General features: G+C 50.4%; 1 protein-coding gene across 3 annotated transcripts in view; it reads right to left on the reverse strand.

The window, feature by feature from the left end:
* The window catches only part of STX1A (syntaxin 1A), a 112,048-nt gene that overhangs the window by 73,829 nt on the left and 17,172 nt on the right, over window positions 1-21,047 (reverse strand). For all 3 annotated transcript variants that reach the window (XM_032201205.1, XM_032201204.1, XM_032201206.1), the window contains exons 2-3: window positions 12,839-12,916; window positions 11,479-11,578 (exon numbers count right to left, since the gene is read on the reverse strand). In XM_032201205.1, coding sequence (XP_032057096.1) covers window positions 11,479-11,578; window positions 12,839-12,916 — 178 coding nt within the window. The remainder of the gene's footprint in view (window positions 1-11,478; window positions 11,579-12,838; window positions 12,917-21,047) is intronic.

The following is a 21,047-nucleotide window of genomic DNA, read 5'->3' on the forward strand; positions in this document are numbered from 1 at the left end:
CTCCAGATTCACAGCTCCCAGGCACTTGCCTGGAGGCAAGCTCCCACCACTGAGCTCTCTGCAGGGTTCCCATTAACAGCAAATGGGCAGCAATACCCCCCACAGTGAATAATCACCTTCCTGGATTGCAGGAAAGTTATTTCCAACCACCACCGTGCAGCTGCCAGTGCACCCATCTCACAGTGCAGGACGTGCAGCCTGGGGCACCTAGACCCCAGGGCAGGGCAGCCACGCTGAGCACCAGGTGTGCAGGCAGCAGCCCTTGGGATCAAAATCATGCAGTAGGAGCATGGCAGCCACAGACCCAGGAGAGAGGGGGCTGCTGTAACATGCCGGAAGAGTAAGCAGAAGTTACATGTTGAAGGTAGGTGGTGTTGCAAGGTAATAAACTAACAGGATTTTGGGGGGAGTTTAGAGGAAAATAGGAGGTATTTTCTTTGTGAATATTTTCTCCCAAAACGAACACTGGGAAGATTTGGAAAAATTCAAGAACTTGATTACTGCAGCAATTCAACCAGACACACTTCAGTATAGTGCTAACTGCTTTCTAAAAAACAAACATGATTATTTTCCAAACCTTCCTCTAAAAACATTTTTTTTTCTTTATCACATTGCTATATTAGGCCACAATTCTGTTAAGTGCTATTTTTGAGCACTTAATAAAATACTCTTCTTGGTCTCCAAGCTGAGAGTAGAGATTCTCTCTGTTTTCAGGATTCTTCTTACTTGCCCTTTCAAGAACTCTGGGCTTTCCATCCCTCTGCGTGAGTATCGAGGTGCAGCGCAGCCCCACCACCATGCCATGGGATCAGCACAAACCATGGGAAATTCAGCCAGGGAAGGTGTCAAGCCTGGTCCCATGCAGGGAGTCCTGAGTGTGGCTACAGGTTAGGCAGCAACGGGCTGGCAATGGCCCTGCTGAGGGAAAGTAGCCTGCAACATGCCCTGGTAATGGGGACATCGGCCATAACCAAGGCTGTGCAAGCAGGAACACGGCCAGCAGAAAACATTTCTCCCCCTTTACTCAGCATTTAGACCCCATCTAGACTGGTTTGTTCCCCATGACACAGAAAAGACATTGATAAGGACAAGCAAGTTCAGCAAAGGGGGACCATGATGCTAACAGACTGGAGTAATTGCTTTGGAGGATGAAGGGAGCTGGACTTGCTCACTGGGCGAGGAGATGGCTCCCGAGGAACCTAACAGCAGCCTGCCAGCATCTACAAAGCCTTTAGGAAGATGAGGCCAGGCTTTTAACAGTCATACACGACGACCAGCAGAGTGAGCACAACAAGCATAAACTGCAGCAAGTAGGATTCATGCAGAAATGTAGGAAGAATCCTTCTCACCATGAGGACAGTGAAGCACTGGTCCAGGCTGCTCAGTGAGATGACACAGCTTTCCAAAGCCACGTTCACGCCAGAAAAAATCACAGCAGATTCAGGAACTCCCCATTTCTGATTGCTGCAGCTTGGCTACAGCCCAAGCAGTAAAAGGGGCCACTTCTAGCAAACACCAACCCTTCCTCAAATAAAGTCTCCCATTTCACAGCCACTATCTCTACTCCTTACTGCAAACCTAACAAACCAGCTCCATACTACATCCAGACCACCCTGTGCCAGAGCCCTGTTCCTCACATTCCTCCCAGGCCAAACCCACACACTCTCCCTGCAGTGCTCAGGGAAGTGTTGGCATTGTTGTCGCAACCACCGATGGAGGCAGATGCCTACCACACACTATGTTAATGCCCACTGGCCAACAGCTACCACAGTCTGATCATTTAATGACTCCCATTTCCAACAGTCAGCCTTGCACTACATACATCCAAATGCCAGTGGCTACAAATCCAACTTCTTCTAAACACCTACTACATCAAAACATCAAACACAAGCACCAACTCACATCTTATTTGAAGAAACAAGGGGCTGAATAGCTGTCTTCCATAGACGAGTTCAATGCATTAATTACAGCATCCTCTGGTCTGAGTTAAGTCCCCTTCCTTTGCTAGGGGAGTAAGTAAGTACATAAGTAAGCTGAGACAGTCCTGTGACTACCAACCCTTCCTGGCCCTTCACCCAGAAGACTTCTTGTAGAAGACTGCTGCTGCTGCTCACTGAAAAACACCTGGGAGCCTGCTCAGGACCCTTGTAACCTACCTGGCTCCTCTGCAGCTCTCAGGAACCCTCCTGAGTGAACCTGGGTCTGCACCAGAGGTCACCACATGATGCATTGCCTGGCTTTCTCCCACACTACACACAGTTGCGGAACACATCTCTCTTTTGCTACAAATAATGACATCTTTTTTGCTGCTGGAAAACCAGATTAAGATTGCTCAAAATGGCAACTTTACAATTCCTCCTGTATCTTCATACTTTAAAATCTCTCAGGGTCCTTCAGCACTCTGATTTCCTGCTTTGTCCACCTGTTCCCTCCTATTACCTAAAATCTCTACTTTAGTCCACTCGTTCTCCTCCCCCTCTCTCCACCTGAAATATAACCATGTACATTGCCCAGCCACATGCCACAGACAGGAAACCACAGAATCTTCAAATGGCTTGTTTTGGAAGGGACCTTAAAGATCACCTAGTTCCAACACCCCTCCCATAGGCAGGGATGCCACCCTGGTTGCTCAGGGCCTCATCTAACCTGGCCTTGAACACCTCCAGAGATGGGGTATCCAGAACCTCTCTGGGCAACCTGTTCCAGTGCCTCACCACCCTCTGAGTGAAAAATTTCATTCTAACCTCTAATCTAAATCTCCCCTCTTTTAGTTTAAAACCATTCTCCCTTGTCCTGTCATTGTCTACCTGATTAAAGAGTACTCTTCTCATCCATCAGAGGGGGTACGCTCTCCTTGACCTTTCTTTTCTGAGCAATGACTTCTTTTCTGAGTAATGACTGCACAAAGACACACACACAACTGCTATTTTTCCAGCTGCCCCAACCCAGACATGTTTTTACAGAAGCATGTAAACAGAAGCTGTTTCCAGCAGTTTCCACTTCATTGTCCCAGACTTCACGTCTAAACAAATCAGTTTTCCCTTTGCAAAGACAGTTCTTGTAGTCCCCCACAGCAGGAGCCACTCACTACAGCAGCACCTGCCACACAATCCCCAGGTATGAAGCCAAACCACGGGTGACAACGAGGAGCTAGGCGATCAATCCCAGGGTCTCTGTCCACCCCCTTCTTCCTCCTCCTCCGTGAAGGTGGCTGGCCATGCCACACAACCCCACAGCCACAAGCACCAGCCAGACACAGGCTGCTCTTGGCATGCCTAGAAAGCACAAAGCCTCCCTAGCTCTGCAACACGCAGCAGTGCCAAAGTAATCCACAGTAACAGGATTTACGGCTTGCTCATCTCAGTCCTACTAAACTCATTTCAGCAAATAATGGATTATCTCCATCTGTCAGCACCAAAACAATGGAGATTTAGCAAGAGAAAGCTGAGATCTAGCTGCAAAGGATACGCTGCTGTGTTTGGATGTGATCTTCTGGAGGGCATTGCACCCCACCCCGGAGACTCTGTTTTCCTGTCTGCAGAGGCAGCACCCCCAGATGCCTGTAGTGTGGCAGCCCCAAGCAAGGGCACACTGCCAGGCACAGAGCCGTTCTTCTGGGTGACAGGACAGCTCGTACCACAGGGATGTACCTCTCATCTGGCTCCCCTGCCAGCTCTGAGCCTGACAGCTAAAAGCACAAGAAATAACAGCAATTTTCAAGCTACATCGAGTACAGAAGCAGGGGGGGAGGGAATCCAGGCTGCTATAAGCAGACAAGAGAAACTCAACCATGGGCCAGAGTCAAAGCAAACACCATTAGCAGGTCTGTCCTCTCTAGACCTACATGCTGCTCAGTACCCTAGGCACAAGCTGAAAGGGCAACTGCTGCTCCTGCAGGCCCCTGCAACGCACGCATGCAGGAACTGTGCCACTGTAGCATGTGCTCTCATGTCACCCAACATCTGCCTGTTCACACCAGTACTGCTCCCCAGCTCAACACCTGCCTGGATGCCAATGGAGTCCATCAGGGACAGGGGAGGACAGCTGTGTGGCCAGGTGCCACCGGCAGCCTCCCAGCCTGCTGAACCAGTGCCATAGCCCCAGCCTGGCCAACCTACTGAGGAAGATGACCTAACTTCTCTGGTGAACACTGCAAGAGGTGCAGCTGCAGCGTCCCCCCTCATTTTTCTTCCCCTTCACTTCTTCTTCCCTATTTCCAGCCTCCTCAGGCCAAACATCAGGCCTGGGCTTGGACCACAGGGGAGCACAAACTGCCTCACCATGCATGCAGGACCACTTGCTCATCCTGCTGCGGCACCAAAGTACAGCTCAGCTCAAGGATCAGCAAGCACTAGAAAGCACAAGCTAAGCCAAAGAGGGGCAGAAGTGGAGTGGGGAGCAGGGGTTAATTGGGACACAAACAAGAGTAGTCAGTGGAGGGGCACCTGAACGTGTGACAGCCAGCAACACTGCAGCAGGGCCCAAGGGAGAGATGGCCCTGTCCCCTCTGACTCCCAGAGCTGCTGATCTGCTGGCTCTGCCCTGCGTCTTACTCACTCTGCCTCACAGTTCACCCTGTACTTGTAAGTAAAATTATTTCACACAGACAGAAGAGGAGCAATCTATGCCCAATCCAGCACTTGGATTACCTTAGCCACTCCATTTCATAAGAAGTCCAGCTCATGATCCTGCTGTCATGCAGGCAAGTCTGGGACCCAGCATGTCCTGCACAAACACAAGCAGAATAAAAAGCACAACAGCAAAACTACCAGAACAGTCCTGCAGGTTACCAGGTGGCACATTCCTGCCTGCAGCTGCCCAGCAGGTAAACACTCAGCACAGCACCAAGCCCTTCAGGAGGGTTCCTGAAGCCCCAGGGGACCTGGGCATTAAAGTAACATGTAGATTAAACCACTCAAGAAGTAACAAAACCAGGGGCAGCATTATTATACTGCCTACACTGCTACAAATTGCACAGAGCCAAAGAGACATGGGAGCTCTCCTTTGCTACCTCTGGCAGTAAAGGTGGGCTTCTGCTCCAAAACATACTTCCTACAAGGATGCTGACAAGCAGAAGTGCAGTGTAACAGGGCCCAAGGGTGCACAGCCCAAAGGAGGTAAGTTTTTTTAGCAGAAGCATTTTCACCAAAGCATCCCATCTTTACTGCAATCGCCTTGTGACAATGAGAACACATCTTCCAGGAGGACCACTAACTGTCTGGTCTACATTAAGCCAAAAATAATTACAGAGCAGCAGATTCTTTTTGTTGTTGCCATGAATCAGACTACAGTTAATTGATATTTACTCTGCATTCACTCAGTGTTACAGATCATCCAGCATTGTTCAGGATGACAGAGCAGACAATAGGCACCAGTGATCACAAAGCCTAGGCATGCAAGGGAGCTTAAAGTAGCTGCATGGTAAAAAGGCAATCTTACCTGGACTAACGCATGGCACATCAAGGGGACACAAATAGAAAAGCTACATGGGAAAAGAAGAGTGAGGACCTGGAGACTGTCATGGAACAGCCAGCTACAGGAGCTCAGGGCAGCTGAGAAGTCTGATCCCAGACTGCGCAGACATTCAGGTAAAATGAGGGGAAAAGCTCCATTCCAGCAAACTGAGCTCCAGGGTACAAGAAAGACAGTCCTCCAGCAGAAGGAGGGAGACCAGGAAGGCAGTGATTGTGTAAAGCCCTTGTAAAATGAACAAACTGTTGCACAGACCTGACAGGATGAAGCAAGAAGGGCAAACAGCTACTTAAGCTAACTATATTTGTTCTTGTGATGACGTTGGTATTTAAATTGATCGTAAATAGACTCAGGCTGGAAATGAGAAGATGGATCCTGACCATTGAAGGTTAAATCCTAGAGTGGCCTTTCAACAAGAATTACTGGGACAAGAAACAAAACTAGTTCAAGATGGAGCGGGAGAAATGCAGAAATGCACAAAAGGACTATGAAAAGCATCTCTGTGCGAGACAGACAAGATGCAGTAACCCAGAGACAATACCTGAGCAAAGCCCTTTCCTTAGCAAATCCTGGGCATTCACAGGATGATAGAATGGTTGGCAGTGATGTCTGGATCCACCTGGTCCAACCCCTGCTCAAGCAGAGAAACCCTAAGCAGGGTGCCCAGGACCACATCTAGGCAGCTTTAGAAGATCACCAAGGAGGAGACTCTACAACCTCTCTGGGCAGCCTGTGAGAAGGCTCCAGCACCCTCACAGCAAGGAAGCGCTTCCTAATGTTCGGAGGGAACCTCCTGTGCTCCACTTTGTACACCAGTTTGTCACCTCCCTCAACCTGCTGGCAGCCCTTTGGCTAATACAGCCAAAGTGATACCATACCATCAGCCTTTGCCTAAGGGCACGCTGCTGGCTCATGGCCAGCTTGGTGCCCACCAGGACTCCCAGCGCCTTCTCTGCCAGGCTGCTTTCCAGCTGTGTGCCCCAGCCTCCCCTGGGGCCTCGGCTTGTTCCTCCCCGGGGACAGGACTCTGTGCTTCTCCTTGCTGAATTGCAGGCGGTTCCTGCCAGGTTATTACAGTAGTGCTTTAATAACCATGGACATCACAAGCACAGCTCTGCTCAGGACGTCCAAGACAAGGCAGAGCAAGGCCCTGGAGCCACTCTGCAGCAACCAGGTGACCAGAGTTGCATTTCCAGGAAGATTTTCTGCTTCAGAGGAAAGGAAGCTTCCTCTGAGCCACAGCAAAATCTTTTGGAACCACCCAAAACTCAAACCATATTTCTGAGAGCATTGTCCAAATGCATCAGCAGCTCCTGGCCTCCACTTCATAGCATGGAGAAATGCAGCTTCCCAGTGTCTCCAAGGGACCAGAAGACATATGCAGATGTCCTACCTAAAGAACAGCATGCTTAGAACAGGTGCCTGCAAGCAGCCCCCAGGGCCAGGTGCTGTGCAGGACTAGCAGGAGAGCAGCACAGTATCTGGTGGTACTTCCTGAGCACCCAACAGAGGGCTTGACTGAACCCTGTCCTACACTGATGCTTTTTAGAGATAGGATCGGTGAGATCAGCTGCAGGAACACGTCTCAGGGATCACTTTGTGCCACTCTGCCCAGCTCTTCCCCTACCAGACCAGCTGTGCTCCCATGTCCACATTGCTGTGGAGCTCCTGGACCAACTCCAGCTTGCAAAGGAGCACCCCCTCCCTGCCTTCAGTCACCTCTCAAGCTTCCCCATTTCACACCGGATTTGCTACTCTGGGCAGAACCATTGGCCCATCCCCTGCTGCATCAGCACCGAGCACACAGGGATTGTAGAGGGGACCACTCCTGCTCTCCCTGTGTGCAGAGCTACCTGATTTTCTCATTTCCAGTGAAGCAGTTCAGGCTTCATACTGTGTCCTGCAATTCACACAGGCCCAATTACCAGCGGAAGAGTCACTTTACCCACCCACCACTGCTCCGAAATACAGTAGCCTTCCCCTTTGCAGGCACTGGGACTGCAGCCTGACCTACCTCAGCACCAGGTTCTGCACCAGAGCTGCCTGGACAGGCAGCCCTGACAGCACAACCCAAAACAGACACGAAAGTCTGTGGACAGCAGCACCCTTCCACTGCCACTGATGCCAGGCTGACACGTCGTCCTGTGCAGCACTGAAGGGCCAAAGTCCTTTGCTATCCCAGCCCCGACGCTTGGAAAGCACACTCCCCCTTGACCAAGCTGTTGCCAGGAAATGCACAGCAAAAACCCCTGCAGCTGTGCAAAATATTGGAAATTATCTATAGAACATGAGAAATGAGATACGAAATACAGGAACTCATTCATCCCACAGGATGGATGTCAGGAGCAAACCTGCTGCCCTCCTGATAGCAGGGTCAGGATCCTGCTCCCCATGGCATCATCCCCGCCTTCCCCCTAACATACATGCTCAGAGGAGAAAGAGGAGCTGGGGACACAGGCAGGCAAGATGCTGAGAACCGGGGCAGCAGATGGCACCTCCTCTCACGCTGTCCCCAGCAGTGCCTGAGTCCTTTCCATACACAGCAAAGTCAGCACAGCAAAATCACAGAATCACAGAATCACAAATGATGCAGCTTCCAGCTCTGGCACCTCTCACCTGCTGCAGGAGGACGTGGCACATGAGCAGCAGACACCATGGCCCCATGTCCACTGCACTGAAAGCAAGAGAGGGTGCTACAGAGGAAGAGGACACCCCCTCCCCAGATGAGCAGGGTTCAGTTAAATGAGGACTTTGATGAGAGAGCAGCTCTGCTGCTGAGCCCTGCCCTGCTCCACGGAAGGGCTGCACCTGGCTCTCCACAGGCGAGCACTCTGCACAGGGCGGGGCGGGGGGGGGCCTCTTTCACATCAGCCAAAAGCATGTGCTAAAAGAGAGAAGAGTGAGTGCACACAGAAAATACCTCACCATAGTCCTGGCCAGTTTTGGCTTGGGCTCCCCACACCATGGTGGTTTGTCTTCCAGGAGCCTGCCCAGGCTCACCCCAAACCTGACAACTCCCACCAGCACCCTGCGGTGAAGAGCCCCACACACACAGAGCTTAACAGCATGTGGCTGAAGAATCCCTCTTCTGGAGGGGGGAACCTGTCAGCTACTGGCTATATTTGTGCCCCATCCTCTTCCCCAGTCCTGCACCAGTAGATGCTGTCCAATCCTCTGGGTCCCTTCATGTCCATCAGATCCACTCCACACCTCACCAACCCCACTGCAGGTTCAGGAGCTGAAGCTGCCTTTACCATGCCCCTTTATGTCACCAAGTACAAACACCACAGCCCTTCCCATGCCAAACACCATGCACCGCCAGGCCTGAGCAGGATGCAACCAGGGCAGGGGAGGAACCTGCAAGGTGGCAGAACAGGGGTGAGGGCAGCACAATGAGCAGCAGGAACACATCAATTTGCTTTCTGGGCACAGAATGTGCCCAGACATCCTTTGACAGGTCCCTTGTTCTGTGCCTTTTTTGCAGGTGCTCTGCCTCCACCTCCAAGGACTGATGAAGTCTGCAGTAGCTCTGATGTCCAGCCCCAGGGAAGCCAGGAAAAGCAGCAGCACAGAGGGCAGAGGAATGAAGACAGCTCTGAGGACAGGAGAACAAAACCAAGCTTTTCACAGAAATCCATGCCTTTTTTCCTCTCACACTTCTTTTCCCAAAGGAGCATCACACGAGCCTGAAGCCTCCAACCTGTTGTATAACACAGCACAACTGCAGCTCAGGGTCTTCAGGGAAACCTGCCCTCTGCCCAGGCTGAACCAGGCACCAGCAGGAACACATGCCCCAGAAAAATGACTGCACAGTGGAGGCAGAAGTTAAGGGGCCACAGAAAGCAGCACCAGGGGAGAGCAGCTCCAGCAAAAACCAACCACAGTCAGTAGCCTTCCTTCCTTCAGGCAATGCCCCAGCAGCATCTCCTCCACACAAAGCAGGCTTTCAGCTGTGACACGTTGCAAAAGCACCTGGTTGCAAAAAGCCGTGGTGAGCCCCAAGGTTATACTGACAGTGAAAGCACAGAGCCTGTTCGGAGAAATCTAGCCAGAGCCTAGACATCAAGACAATCCAGAATTGCCTTTTTAGCACTGGATAGCTTTGCTTCCTCATGTTGGACAGAGGTGAACAACTACAATTAATCTCCTTGACCACCTGGAACATCCCTCTGCCAGAAGTAGTTCTGTTAGAAATTAGAGGTCAAATAACTTGCATCTCCTTCAGCAGACAGAATCTGAACCAAGTCATGTGGGAACTGTACCCTGGTGTCTGAAGCTACCACCTCGAGTTCACACAGCTTAAATCTATAAAAACAGGGGGTAAATGTACATGCAACTGAACCTCCCTTTCTGTTCTTGCTGCAGATCAGTAATGGACCTGCTTCGAGGTTTGAAATATTTATCAGGTCTTCTGAAGTGTGCGGATCTGACAGGCTGAAAGACCTTCAGATTTGACGATTTATGTTCCCGGAGGTGATTCATTCACCAAACAGCATCTATTATATAACAAAGCACTTGAGGAGATCATGAGCATGGAAGCAAGGAGGAAAGCTGTGCACAGAGAAGATGAATGGCAGAGAAGTCCATCCTGACTGCTCCAGAAAAACATCATTTAATTCCTCTCAATTTGGTGGCTTACTGTTCAAAGCCACCTCTTCTGGGAACCAGCCCAGACAAAGGACCAAAGCAGCAACAGCCTGCTTCTTCAAGCACCAGGAGTAGCAACAGATGCAGCAGCCCACTGAGAAGGATTTTAGGAACAGATTTAGCAGAAATTTATTCAAATCAGGAGAACAGCCCCTCTCCAATGAGGAATACAGCCCCTTGGCCGCTCCAAGGGCCTCTCCAAGCACATCCCAAGCCTGGACATGAAGCTGCAGAACCACTGGCCATGCAGCGCAGAGCTGCTGAGCTGGGAGATGTTCCCCATCCCCCCACAACCACTCTGCCCTGGGCATAAGCATGCTGGAGCTGCAGGCGGGTGGGCTGCCACCTCACAGGAACGATGGCAAAGCGAGACAGATGCCCACCCACAGGGCACCAAAATAAGCACAGGCAGCAGTGGCACGTGGATCCAAGAACAGCCTGTGCAGCTAGAAGAGAGATCAGCGGGAGGGAAGAGATGAGCCCTACAGACACAAGGCTCGAGCCCAGAACCTCCAACCCAGCTCAGGGCAGGTGGGCACATCCCGGTCTCAGGCAGAGTCCTGGCCACCTGAGTCTTCTGCAACAGTAGAGCACATACAGTATAGCACTGAGGTCATGTTTGCCTAAGTATAGCTATTTAAGACACAAGTTCCACCTGTACCTTCTTGATGCACCACAGTATTACAGAAACCGATTACTTAACAAGGTAGAAGTTCTCATTTGTTGCCCAAATTGCTTTTGGCATTATATACTGAATTTTCTGCAATGCCAAGGCATAATAATGCTGTACAGAGATCCTCCTGCAGCTTCCACTGAAGTTGTGACAGCCCAGAGGTCCAGCACTGCCTGCAGTTATGTGTAACTGATACAGAAGGGAATGCAGAACAAGCACTTTGTCTGGGCAGAGTAAGAAAGCAACAACCTGGATACAAAATTGTCATTTGCTATTTTCAGCCTCTATGCTGCCCTGTCCTTCAGGAAGTCTCCACCAGCCACTCTGAAACCTCACTTTCTCTCTCAAGGTCAGAAAGCCATCAGCAGTCCTTCCATCTCCCTTCCACATAGGCCCCATTCCTCCCTCATGTATTGGGTTTGTGTGGCAATGTTTTGGTAGTGGGGGAGCTGCTGGGGTGGCTTCTGTGAGAAGAGTCCAGAAGCTGCCCTGTGTCTAGCCAGCTCCAAAAGGGACCCACTGTCAGCCAAAGCTGAGCCAAAAAGCAAGGTTATGCCTCTGGGAGAGGCCAAGAGAGACAAGAGGATTTCTGCCTGTATCTATCTACTGCACAACCAGCAGCGCACAGAGCAGCCACACACAGGCCCAAGCCCTGCAGAGACACAAGCAGATCCCAGCTCACTCACTCTCATCAGGGTTAGGCGAAGCAAGAATGGCACTGTGCTTCCTCTTCACTTCCTCCACGTTCTCTGAGATTTTATCAATGAACCCTCGAATTTCTTCTACCTGTGGAGACAGAAAAGAACAAGACAGGTATCCTGTGAGAGGCCTGGACTTTTGGAAAGGGGCATGATTATTAAACCCTATCCAAAAACAACCATGGTATGGCTGAACCACAGCAAACATCCTCCTGGACAAATATTTTCCATCTGGATTCTTAAACTGTAGGACTGACGTGAAATCAGACAACTTTCCATATCACAGCAACCAGCTTTGCAGTCAGAGCAAGGTAATATAGACTGTGTTTCCCATATGCTTTGTCATACACTAAGAAACTTGTAGGGTATATCCAAATGAGCATCAGATCTATGAATTTCCAGACTCAGCATTTCCAGCATGGAGTGTGTTGTTCAAGTTACATAAGCCAGGATTCTTCCCAGCTCAGTCACCCAGCTTCAGGGGCTGAGAAGTCTGTTTTGAGCCTCACCCCAAATAGTAGGGAAGCCAAATGATACTGTGCCTCTCTGTACTGGCATTTTCCCTGCACTATAAGAAAACATGCCAGCATCATGGACACTGAGAACCTGTACTTGTGCCTTCTGCCTGCCAATCTGCACACACTCCAACTCCATCTTTTTCTTTGACTCATACCACCACTTTGCTCATCTTCATCCATCTGTATGTCATATTTTTCATTCCACACTCCATTGCCTGCACAGATACATTTTTACACCCCCTACACACATGTCATACTAAAGGTATGCTAAAAATCCACATGCATATCTTACAGCCACCCACATGCCAGAAAACAACCTCATGTTTGGTAATGAGAGGCACAAAATTACATCAATCCCATGCAGAAATTTTTACTCTGCAGAGGTGCTTTCTGGAGATATTTTAGAAACTGTTTGATTTCATGGCAGTCTAGAGGCATGCACACTGCAACAAGAAAGCCTCCTACAATGCAGCCTGTGTCCACAGGCTCCCACACTACCACTTGGTGGTTAATTGCCTCAGCTGCCCTGTTGGTTTCTACAGGAGCAGGTGGAGCAGCAAAGCAGCCCTTGGGTTAGGTACAACACAACAAAACAGCCTCAGGTCTGCATGGAAGCCTGGCTCCCACTAGTCACTGCTCTCAGTGTAAGCCCTGAGAACCCAGAGCCTGAGCACCACCTGAGAGGCATCAGCCAAGGCACAACACCCATACCCGCACTCAACTGCTACCTGCCTGCCATGGGAACCCATATCATTGACACACAGTCTGCTCCAGCATTTACAGGAAGTTTTGAACTGGTGTCAGAGCTGCACTGGAAAAACAAAACTCACCTGTTCAAAGAACTCATCCATGAAGCGGTCCCGGTCCACACTAACAGTGACTTCATCATCATCATCACTATCCTTCGCCTGCAACAAGATAGGAAGAAGTATCAACAAGTGCTTCCTGCAAATCTTGCAGATCCATTTCAGGAGATTATCTTGGGTGAATTTTCCTCTTCACCTTGCTCACTTGCTCCTGTGAGCTGGGACAAACACCAGTGAGAGAGGCACTACCACATCAGAGCACTGCAGGGAGACCAGAAGAGTAGATAACATCCAGCTCCAGCAAAAACAGTACAATGAAAAGTACCGCTGCAGCTGGCTGTCCCACCACTCGGCCTTCTGAGTCAAGCATGGAAGATTTATGATACCTACACATTTACAGCATACCTGAAGGGAGAACTTTATGTGCTCATTGAGCTATTCCCAGCTGTGCATGAGCACAATGGCTCCACAAACAGCAGTGATGAGAAAACACAACAGATGTTAGAATGTAGGAAAGAAGGGATGGAACAGAAAATACATCAGAACTAGTAAAACCACAGCAGACAAGTGACGGGGTGTCCTTGAGAGGGGTAGGAGCAGAATGTGTGTCACTGTCACCTCACATCCCAAGAAGGCAGAGAACACAAGCTTGCAGTGGGAAGAAAAATTAGTCTTGATGTCCTCTGTGTAAGGAGACACTTAAAAGATAACATGTAAAGCCAACAGATGACAGATGGAAATGGAAAATAATTGGGTAGAAAAGTTTCTTATTACTCTGTCTTCACTAGAGAGAAATAGCCAGTGGAAAGGATAAAATTTAAGATCATAGAATCATAGAATGGCCTGGGTTGAAAAGGACCTTAAAGATCATCTAGTTTCAACCCCCCTGCTCTGGGCAGGTTTGCCAACCACTAGAGCAGGCTGCCCAGAGTCGCATCCACCCTGGCCTTGAATGCCTCCAGGGATGGGGCATCCACAACCTCCCTGGGCAACCTGTTCCAGTACCTCACCACCCTCTAAGTGAAAAGCTTTCCTAATTTCCAACCTAAATCTCCCATCTTAGTTTAAAACCATTCCCCCTTGTCCTATCACTATCAACACATGTAAACAGGCATTCCCCCTCCTGTTTATATCCTCCCTTCAAATGCTGGAAGGCTGCAATGAGGTCTCCCCGGAGCCTTCTTTTCTCCAAGCTAAACAAACAATTTCCTCAACCTTTCTGCATAAGAGAGGTGCTCCAGCCCTCTGATCGTCTTAGTGGCCCTCCTCTGGACCCGTTCCAAGAGCTCCACATCCTTCTTATGCTGGGGGCCCCAGGTGGGGTCTCACAAGAGTAGACGGGGATAATCACCTCCCTCTCCCTGCTGGCCACCCCTTTTTTGATGCAGCCCAGGACACAGTTGTCCTTCCAGGCTGCAAGCGCACACTGCTGGCTCATGTCCAGCTTCTCATTCATCAGGACTCCCAAGTCCTTCTTTGCAGGGCTGCTCTTAAGTTCTTCTTCTTCCAGTCTATATAAATACCTGGGATTGCCCCAGCCCCAGTGCAACACCTCAAGTTGAACCACATTAGGTTATCATAGGCCCACTTCTCCAGCCTGTCCAGGTCCCTCTGGATGGCATCTTTTCCCTCTGTTGTATTGACTGCACCGTCAGCTTGGTGTCATATGCAAACTTGCTGAGGGTGCACTCGATTCATACAATCGTAGAATTCCACCGTCTGTGTCATTGATAAAGATGTTAAAGAGCACCGGACCCAAGACCGACCCTTGAGGGACATGACTTGTGACTGGCCTCCACCCAGACATAGAACTGTTGACCACAACAACCCTTTGGCTGCGACCAGCCAACCAATTCTTTATCCACCTAAAACAGAGGACTGTCTTTACTCATCTAATAATTGTCACACATTTTGTCAGCTGTTACCCAGGCACTCAACACTCTTTGGCCACTCCACATCTGCAGCGACCTAACCAATACAGTCAGTAGACTTTGAAGAATTCCTCTTACACTGAAGAATGTCAGATGAACTGCCTATTTTTTCCCCCTAAAATTATCTTTTCAACCTAGGATGACTGATTTGGGTGGATTCTTCTAGAGAAGGTCCCAGCTTTCATTCTTGCCACTGCTCATGGCACCTTTTGCTTTGGTAACCAGTTTATGAAAGGCATATTCACAAACATAAAGATCTGAGAGATACTGAGAGCACATGAAAATCTCATCTTGACAAGTAAAAACAGGAATGTTGCTGCCCAAACCCAGTATTCACTCTGTGGGCATGAAGAGGTGTGTAGTGTCCCCCAGGGCTCAGTACTGGGGCCAGTTTTGTTTAATGTATTTATCAATGATCTGCACAAGGGGATTGCATTGGGTTTATGTGGCAAGGTTTTGATAGCAGAGGGGGTTGCAGGGATGGCCTCTGTTAGAAGACTCCAGAAGTTGTCCTGTGCCCAGCCAGCTCCAAAAGGGACCTGCTGATGGCCAGAGTTGAGCCAGTGAGCAAGGTTGTGCCTCTGTGAGAGCAGATTTAAGGAAGAGAAAAAGAAAAAGAAAAAAACAAAACTGCTGCACAACAGCAGCTGGGAGAGAGAGGAGTGAGAAACAGCCTTGCAGAACCCAAGGTCAGTGCAGCAGGAGGTGCTCCAGGCACGCAGCACAAGTTCCCCTGCGGCCCATGGAGAGGCCCCTGGTGCAGCAGGCTGTCCCCCTGCACCCATGGGTCCCACGTGGAGCAGATCTCCACACTGCAGCCTGTGGAGGAGCCCCCAGTGGAGCAGGTGGATGTGGCCTGGAGGAGGCTGCAGCCCATGGAGAGCCCCCGCAGGAGCAGGCCCTGGGCCAGAGCTGCAGCCCATGGAGAGGAGCCCATGCAGGAGCAGGGGCCTGGGGCGAATTGCCACCCATGGGGTACCCGTGCTGGAGCAGTTTGGTCCTGGGGGATGGACCCTGTGGTACAGAGCTGTGTGGGAGCAGTTCTTGAAGAGCTGCTGCCTGTGGGCAGCCCCCAAAGGCTCAGTTCAGGAAGGATGGTATCCTGTGGGAGGGCCCCCACAGGGAGCAGGGGCAGAGAGGGACCGTGAGGGGCGGCAGAGACAAAGCATCAAGGACTGACCTCAGCCCTCATTCTCCATTTCCCTGCACCACCCAGGGGAGGATGTAGAAGAGGGTGGATGGGGGGAAGATGTTCTTAGCTTGTTTTGAGTTTCTCACTGCTCTAATCTGTTAGTGATGGGTAATAGATTATATTAATCTCCCTGTGCTGAGTCTGTTTTGCCCATGATAATAATTGTTGAGTGATTTCCCAGTCTTTATCTCAACTCTTGAGCCCTTTACATCATATTTTCTCCCCCATTTGCTTTGAGAAGGGTGAGTGAGAGAGCAGTTGTGGTAGAGCTCAGCCGCCCGGCTGGGTAAAACCATCCCCAGGAGTCAAGTGCACCCTCAGTAAGCTTGCAGACAACACCAAGTTAGGCAGGAATGCTGACCTGCTCAAGTGTAGGAGGGGTCTGCAGAGACACCTGAATATGCTGGAATGATGGGCTGAAGCCAACAGTATGAGGTTCAATAAGGCCAAGTGCCAGGACCTGCACTTGAATCACAACAACCCCACGCAACACTACAGACTGGGGGAAGAGTGCATGGGAAAGCTGTCTGGTGGAAAGGGACCCGGGGTATTGGTTGATAGCCAGCTAAATATCAGCCAGCAGTGTGTTCAGGTGGCCAAGAAGGCCAACAGCCTCCTGACTTGTATCAGAAATTGTGTGGCCCCCAGGACTAGGGAAGTGACTGTCCGCCATACTTTTCTCTGGTGAGGCCACATCTCAAATACTGTGTTCAGTTTTGGGCCCCTCCCTAAAAGAAGGACTTTGAGATGCTGGATCATGTCCAAAGAATGGCAAGGAAGCTGGTGAAGGGTCTACAGAACAAGTTTTATGAGAAGTAGCTGAGGGAACTGGGGTTATTTAGCCTAGGGAAAAGGAGGCTCGAGGAGACCTTATCACTCTCTACAGTTACCTCACAGCAGCTTGTAGCAAGGTAATGATTGGTCTCTTCTCCCAAGCAGCAAGTGATAGGACAAGAAGAAATGGCCTCAAGTTGCACCACGGGAGGTTTATGTTAGATATTAGGAAAAAATGTTCACCCAATAACTAAAAGCCAGTCACCCTTACCTCATTCCCTGGAAAGGTGATGAAACAGCTAATCCTGGAAACCATTTTCAGGCACATGAAGGAGAAGAAAATCATCAGGAGTAGTGAGCATGGATTCACAAGGGGGTAGTCATGCCTGACCAACCTGATAAGCTTCTATAACGAAATGACCAGCCTGACGTATGATGGAAGAGCAGTGGATATTGTCTATCTAGACTTTAGGAAGGCCCTTCACACTCATCCATTAGATCCTCAAGTATCTATGTTGATGTATGGGCTGGAAGGACAGACAATGAGGTGGGTTGAAAACTGGCTGAATGGCCAGGCACAAAAGGTAGTGATCAGTAGCACAAAGCCTAGCTGGTGGCCAATAACTACCAGTGTACTCCCAGGGGTCCATACTGGGTCCAGTCTTGTTTGACATCTTCATTAACAGTCTCAGTAATGGAGGAGAGTGTACCCTCAGCAAATTTGCAGGTGACACTGAACTGGGAGGAGTGGCAGATACAACAGAGGACCATGCTGCCATCCAGAGGGACCTGGCCAGGCTGGAGAAACAGGTGACAGGAACCTCCTGCAGTTCAGCAAGGAGAAGCGCAGTCCTGCCCCTGGGTAGGAATAAGCCCAGGCCCCAGGACAGGCTGGGGCACACAGCTGGAAAATAGCCTGGCAGAGAAGGCCCTGGGGGTCCTGGTGGGCACCAAGCTGGCCATGAGCCAGCAGCGTGCCCTTGGGCAAAGAAGGCTGATGGTATCCTGGGCTGCATTAGCCAAAGTGCTGCCAACAGGTTGAGGGAGGTGATCCTTCCTCTCCACTCAATGTTGCACCTAGAGACCTGTATCCAGCTCTGAGTCCCCCAGGACAAGTGAGACATGGAACTACTGCAGAGAGTCCTGTGAAAGGCCACAAAGATAATTAAGGGACTGGAGCACCTGTGCTATAAGGAGAGACTGAGAGAGCTGGGACTGCTCAGCCTGGAGAAGAGCAGGCTCAGGGGGACCTCATCAATGTACATAAATATCTGAAGGGAGGGTGCAAAGAGGACAGAGCCAAGCTCCTTTCAGTGATGCCCAGTGTCAGGACAAGAGACAATGTGCACAAACTGGAACACAAGAGGTTCCCTCTGAGCATCAGGAAACACTTTATTCCATGAGTGATCAAGCACTGTCACAGGCTGCCCAGAGAAGTTGTGGAGTCTCCCTCCTTGAAGATCTTCAAAAACCACCTGGACATGGTCCTGTGCAACCTGCTCTGGGTGGCAGACCCAGGTTGGACCAAATGATTTCCCGAGGTTCCTTCCAGCCTCAACCAGCATGTGATTCCATTTCCTGAAGCCTGGAATTCAAGAGCTGTTCATCTGGACTTCTACACCTCCTTCCTGCAGCAGCCAGAGCTGGGCCCTCATGACCCAGGCTTGGCAGGCACAAGTTGCCTGCACAGTCAGCCTGGGACATGGTGAAAGCCACCAGAACAGGAATGGGTGAATCCATTTAGATTTTGATGGAGCTGGTCAAGATTAAGCTGAGGATGAGCACCTAGAGCTCACTCTTGCTCTGACTTGGACTCTTCCCTGTGCTGCTGCTTTGCTGTAAAAATACACCATTGTGCTAAAAGTATGGACCCAGAGAACAAGGTCTACAGCCTGCTGCCTGCACATGTTCTGGCTACCAGGCAAGCCTTTACCCATCTTAACTTGGTGAGAGCCCAGAAGCCCCCCACAAGGTAATGTCCTTTGCAACAAGCAGTATCCAGCTTCTTCCCTGAAGTTTTTCCACTTTCAAAATTCAATAGTTCGCTCTTGCATCAGGGAGTAGAGGTATATGCAAACCTCCTCCACTCCACACACACAGACATTGCTGTTCCAAGTGGTACTGTGCAAGTGGTCACAGCTCCCCATGGAGCCAGGTGCACCCAAGCCTGCACAGCCAAAGAGCATGCCAAAAAGCATCAGGCCCTGCTCCATGTGATAGAAGACAACCCTGATAGCACCAAGGGGCACGTGGTGCCAAGCATGGAGCTGGGGCTCCCTGGGGACACACTCCCAGGGTTGCTACTGAGCTGAGGCCAGGGCCGGGGCCACACTTTCTGCTTCAGATTTGGCTGCCATACAGGACCTGTTTGGTTCCCACAATGGAGGGCAGCTGACCTCCTCCCGACCCATCAGCAGCACCACTTGTGCAAATTCCTCTGAATTCCTCACAGCAGTTGCCCAGAAAGCCCTATCACAGGATCAGCTTGCAGGAGAAGCTAGCCCAGCTCCCTTGGAGGTGAGGGAAGAAGGCTCCAGCAGCCAGAGCAGCAGTGCAGCATGGGGGCTGCATCCAGCAGCGACCATGAAGCCCTGGATCCAGAAGCAGGATTTGGGCATGGGCTCTATGAAACCCCAACGCCACTAAGCAGCCAGACCACAACCACCTACTCTGAGTACCTCTGAGCAGGATTGGCACCTGGCATCCTCTCCTCCCTCCATCCCTCTGCTATTGCTGATCCAACCTCGCCCCAAACCCTCATTAGTAAACTAAAGGGTACCACCCTCAAGCTTCCCAGCTCCATCACCGATTGTACTATTCATTAATTTGACGCTCCAAGCAAAGCCAGCACATCCCTTGCAGCTGTACGCCAAAGTCTGCAGACCTGCTGCAGCCCTGGGGAGTGGCCACCCTGAGACCTCAGCCTCAGCTAGCCCCTGCCTTGGCACTGCTTGAAAACCAAAAATGGAAAAATGCAAACAAAAAGATAAATACGTTTTTCCTTTTCAAATATCATCCATGCCCAGTGGCAGCCTCTCATGAGCCCTTCCACCTCCATGCACTGTGCAGTCACCTTCTCCCCAGAAGGTGACCGAGGAGGTTAAAAAGCATTATCTCTAAAAGCTACCAAAATCCTTTGGATCCACGTTTGCATTTTGGTTTACATGTGACTAGAAATACTGCTTGGTTTGTGCCATGCTTCATTTTCAGCATCGACTGTCTGACTTTAATTAAGACAGACTGCACTGCCAGCACAGCTGGCTGCTGGGGGAATCCAAAGCCCAACATACAGGCAGTGGCAGTCTCATACCCTTTACTCCTACACAGACCAAGGGTCAGTTTGTCAGAAGATCTCCATCTGGGCACACAAAAACGAGTGCGTTTTCTGCCTTCTTTGTGCTGGTGTTATCCTAAGCAGCACAAATGTCATAAGTTCCCATCTACACTCTCCCTAGGGATCTCAGAAATACAAAATGCAACCAGATCCAGGGGACACAAGCACCAAGTGGCAGAAAACACACCCCTGGTCAGGAAGCCGAGCCTCCAGTGTCAACACTGCCCCAGGCTCATGGCAGCCTCCTTCCCACCACGCTGCCCAGACTCTCCTGCCAGTAAGGTCATCTCTGTTGGCCACTGCAGCCAGTAGCAAGACAGTCTCAGCACAGAGGATTTCATCTATGGGGTTTCTTCCTCATTAACTCAGTGCAGTTGTTATGCTGATGGACAGTGTTTTGTGGAACTTTCTCACAGTAGGGTTGTTACTCCAGTTAACCTCCTGCACCATTCAGCCCCTTCCTTCCCCAGTCCTACCACTCCTTTTCTGTGTTCTTTCCAATTGGGCTGGGTCTTTCTACCTCCATGCCATAAAGCACACAGATGCTTTTTACCATGGGGCTGGCTCATCCCTGGACCTCCCAGTGCACAGCCTGCTGGCCCTCTGCACCATGACATGCCACCACCACAGTTAGTTGTCCTGACTGGAGATTTCCCTCGCAGCATGGGGGTCACATGCTGCAGCCCAGACTCAGTGTACAGCACCCAAAGGCTCTGCATACTGGGCAGCTTTGTCAGATGCCATGTGTCCTGTCCACGGCCTGTCCACTCCCAAGCATACCCAATGCACCCGCCATCCATCCAGAGCACCCACCCTTCCAGGGCCATCAGGACATGCATGTTGGGAAGCAGGAGCAAGCTTCTACAGTCCCACACAGGGAAATCCATCTCCATCACAGCTTCTTCTGAACCTTTCCACATTTTTTTTGTTTTCATTCCAAGAGTATCTTAATTCTCAGGAATTTTTAGCCCTTTACCGAAGCCTGTGAGGAAAGCATTCCCT

This window comes from Aythya fuligula, chromosome 20, assembly GCF_009819795.1.
Source record: "Aythya fuligula isolate bAytFul2 chromosome 20, bAytFul2.pri, whole genome shotgun sequence".
NCBI classification, from domain to species: domain Eukaryota; kingdom Metazoa; phylum Chordata; class Aves; order Anseriformes; family Anatidae; genus Aythya; species Aythya fuligula.